This window comes from Geosmithia morbida (genome assembly GCF_012550715.1).
Source record: "Geosmithia morbida isolate 1262 chromosome Unknown scaffold_0, whole genome shotgun sequence".
In the NCBI taxonomy this organism is placed as follows: domain Eukaryota; kingdom Fungi; phylum Ascomycota; class Sordariomycetes; order Hypocreales; family Bionectriaceae; genus Geosmithia; species Geosmithia morbida.
The window spans coordinates 1,912,384-1,915,391 of record NW_023336187.1 but is presented as its reverse complement, the minus strand read 5'-3'; the positions used below and the strand labels follow the sequence as shown (position 1 = coordinate 1,915,391).

The 3,008-nt window shown below is 58.7% G+C and overlaps 2 protein-coding genes across 2 annotated transcripts; one reads left to right on the top strand and one right to left on the bottom strand.

Annotated features, from left to right (window-relative positions):
* Positions 1-48: 48 nt before the first annotated feature.
* GMORB2_0583 (pyridoxamine 5'-phosphate oxidase) lies at positions 49-1,044 on the top strand (the record flags this gene model as incomplete). Its single annotated transcript, XM_035462568.1, has 2 exons — positions 49-181; positions 233-1,044. 2 exons carry the CDS (start codon positions 49-51, stop codon positions 1,042-1,044), a joined length of 945 nt encoding a protein of 314 aa, XP_035325498.1.
* Positions 1,045-1,505: 461 nt separating this feature from the next.
* On the bottom strand, positions 1,506-2,572 carry GMORB2_0582 (uncharacterized protein; the record flags this gene model as incomplete). Its single annotated transcript, XM_035462567.1, has 2 exons — positions 1,506-2,269; positions 2,380-2,572. The coding sequence occupies 2 exons, from the start codon at positions 2,570-2,572 to the stop codon at positions 1,506-1,508; spliced, it is 957 nt and encodes a 318-aa protein (XP_035325497.1).
* Positions 2,573-3,008: the final 436 nt, after the last annotated feature.

Here is a 3,008-nt window from a genome sequence, read left to right as displayed (position 1 = left end):
TTTCCCCCCCCCCCCCCCTCCCCCTCCTTTTTTGCTCTCCTGAACACGATGAAAGTCCACGTATGGCTTTGTTCCTTTCTCTTGTTCTCTTTTCTTATTGTTGTTCTTTTCTTGTTCCTCTTCCTGCTCCTCTTCTTGTTCTTTCTTGTTCCTCCTCCTCCTCTTCTTCTTCCTTTTGTGTGTGTGTATGTGTGTGCGTGGTTGTTGTTGTGCTGACAATGTACATATCAAGTCTCCCCCGCTGGTTCTCAACAGCACGCTCAAGCGGGACAGTTCACACTCGGTCGGCTGACCCGTTCGGACCTTGACGCCTCGTCTCCCATAACCCAATTCCACAAATGGTTCTCGGAAGCTCAGAGGGCAGTCATCAGGTCTGGCTCTGCCGACGCAGCACCGGAGACGCCAGCCGTCTCGCACCCGGAAGCTTGCTGCCTGTCCACGGCGGAGCTCCCGAGCGGCCGAGTCTCCTCCCGGATGGTCTACCTCAAGGAGCTCGACTCGCGCGGCGGCTTCGTCGTCTACACCAACCTCGGCACGAGCAGGAAGGCGGCCGACCTGCGCACCAACCCCCACGCCAGCCTCCTCTTCTTCTGGGACCGCCTCGAGAGGCAGGTCAGGGTCGAGGGCAGGACCGAGAGGCTGACCCCGGCCGAGAGCCAGGTCTACTTCGACACCAGGGTCAGGGGCAGCAGGGTCGGCGCCTGGGCCAGCAGGCAGAGCCAGGTCCTCGTCCCCTCTGCCGCCGCCGGGACCGGGGGTGGCGGCAAGGCCGGCGAGGGCAAGACCGGAGGGGGCGGCGAGGGTGGGGAGCGGGACGGAGACGATGACGACGGCAGGGCTCAGCTGGAAGGCTGGGTCAGGGAGGCCGAGGAGAGGTTCAGCGGCCAGGAGCATATCCCCGTACCGGAATTCTGGGGGGGTCTGCGCCTCATCCCCGACAGTGTCGAGTTCTGGCAGGGCCGGAACAACAGGCTCCATGACCGCTTCCTGTACTCCCGCGTCGACGGCAAGGACGAGTGGTCCCTCGATAGGCTGAGTCCCTGATGGCCCCGTCGTCGGCGTCTCCCACTACCCTCTGACTGCTTGCATCTCATCCGCGCAACGTCTCTACTCCAAATTCTCCGCATCTTTCACCCTCATCTCTACTGCATCACTTTCATATCTGCCCCTTCCACTCCCATCTCTGCATCTCGTCAAGGATAAAACGCATCGAATGCTTATTATGAATTATACTAGATATATGCCACTATGCTCTCCAGGGAACAATGTACTCGAGAAATATTTTCGAATGCCGGAACCAGACATACATTTTCCCCTCTTGACTAGATCAAACAAGATCAGAACGCCTGGCCGACCCCGCAGCCATGATTAGGATATCATATTAACCCAAAAAAAATAAACCAGAAAAAATAAAAGGCAGACAGGGAGAAAAAACACCAGAAGCGCCATGCATGCCGTGACAACAAGAAGAGAGCCGAGAATAGGAAGAGAAGCCAAACGCTGTACTACTCAAGCATAGAAGGGTTCATGACGACAGCCATAGTCTTTGACCGGCTGTGAGACATGGAAAAGGTGGCGCCCTGCGGGCCTGCAGACAAAGGAGGCGAGGCCAGCCCCGCAGGCTGCAGGCGACGCTGGTCGCACGCGTGGTCGTGAGCGTTGGCGTAGCCGCTGTGTTGCGCGGCGAGCTGCATGTCGACCATGGCGTCGGCCAAGCAGGCCTCGTCGCACAGCGGCATGATGCGGTACCCCAGGGACTCCATGATGCATCGCTCCGTCGTGTTGAGCTGGTCGCCGGTCCACCTGTCACGGCCCCACGAGGAACAGTAGACGGCAGCGGGACGGTGGAAGTCCTCGACGAACTTGGCGGCGATGACGAGGGCAGCCAGGACGATGACCTCGGGGCCGACAGAGTCGATGTGCATCAGACGCTTCTGGTACTCACGCCGGCAGTGGTCGCTCAGCGGGTCGGGCGGGAGAGAGTGGCGCTTGATCGCAGCTGCTGGGATGACGTGGGAGGGGGAGAGGGACGTGGGGGGCGTGTCGGGGGTGGTGGGCGCGTTGTTGGCCGCAGCGGGAGCCTGAAGCGGGCACGAGAGACGCCATGTCCGCGCGAACTTGGCGCCGAGGCTGTCGAGGATGCACACGGCCAGGGCAATGGTCTCGAGGTCGAGGTCGGCGCGGCTGAGCATGGCCTGGACGACAGGAACCGAGGCTGTGGCCAGGGAGGCGGACGCGGGGATCAGGTTGACGAGGTGGATGGCAGGACCTGCGGGGAACCGAATCAGTAAGTGGGGGGGGATACACGGTGGGATATGGCATCGCCGAGAGATGCCGATGTCGTTGCCGCTTGGGTGTACCGGAGCTGTCAGAACTTACCTCGTAGCTTGGGGTTGAGCGACTCTCCGTCGGTAAGGCTGTTGGTGGGGGAGTGGGAAGAGATCGAATCACGAGAGCTGGGGGGAGGCGTGGGCAGGCTGGACAGCGGTCGATAGGTAAAGTAGCTACCCTCTGGGTAGACATCCTGTTCATCATCGTGCGCGATGGTCTTTTGGTTGTCACGACGTGTCATGGTGGCGGTGGGCGTGATGTGTGTATGTCGTGTGTATATGCGTGTGGTCGGGTAGTATCGGTCGGCGTCGTCCAAGCCCTCGCTGTGTAGATTTCCTTCCTTTTTTTATTCTCTGCCTTTCTCTCAATTCAAGAGAGCTTCTCGGTCATGTTCTTTGCCGTTATAGAGACTGGTCCATTCAACGGACAGTATGATGCTATGATGACGGGTGTTATATAAATTTTGAGGTGGCCGGTTGTGGTGTAGCGCACGAAGCCGTGACGTTGGATTGGATAGCCGGAAAGGGCACGCGAGCAGCTTCTTGCTTAGCGAAATAGCTTAGCTGCGTCACTGAGGGAGACAAGGCACAAAACGAGGGTCCAAGAATGTGAAAGTAACAAGAGAATTGCGTATTGTCTCTGAGCTAAAACGAGAGGAAGCAAAAGAGAACGACTGT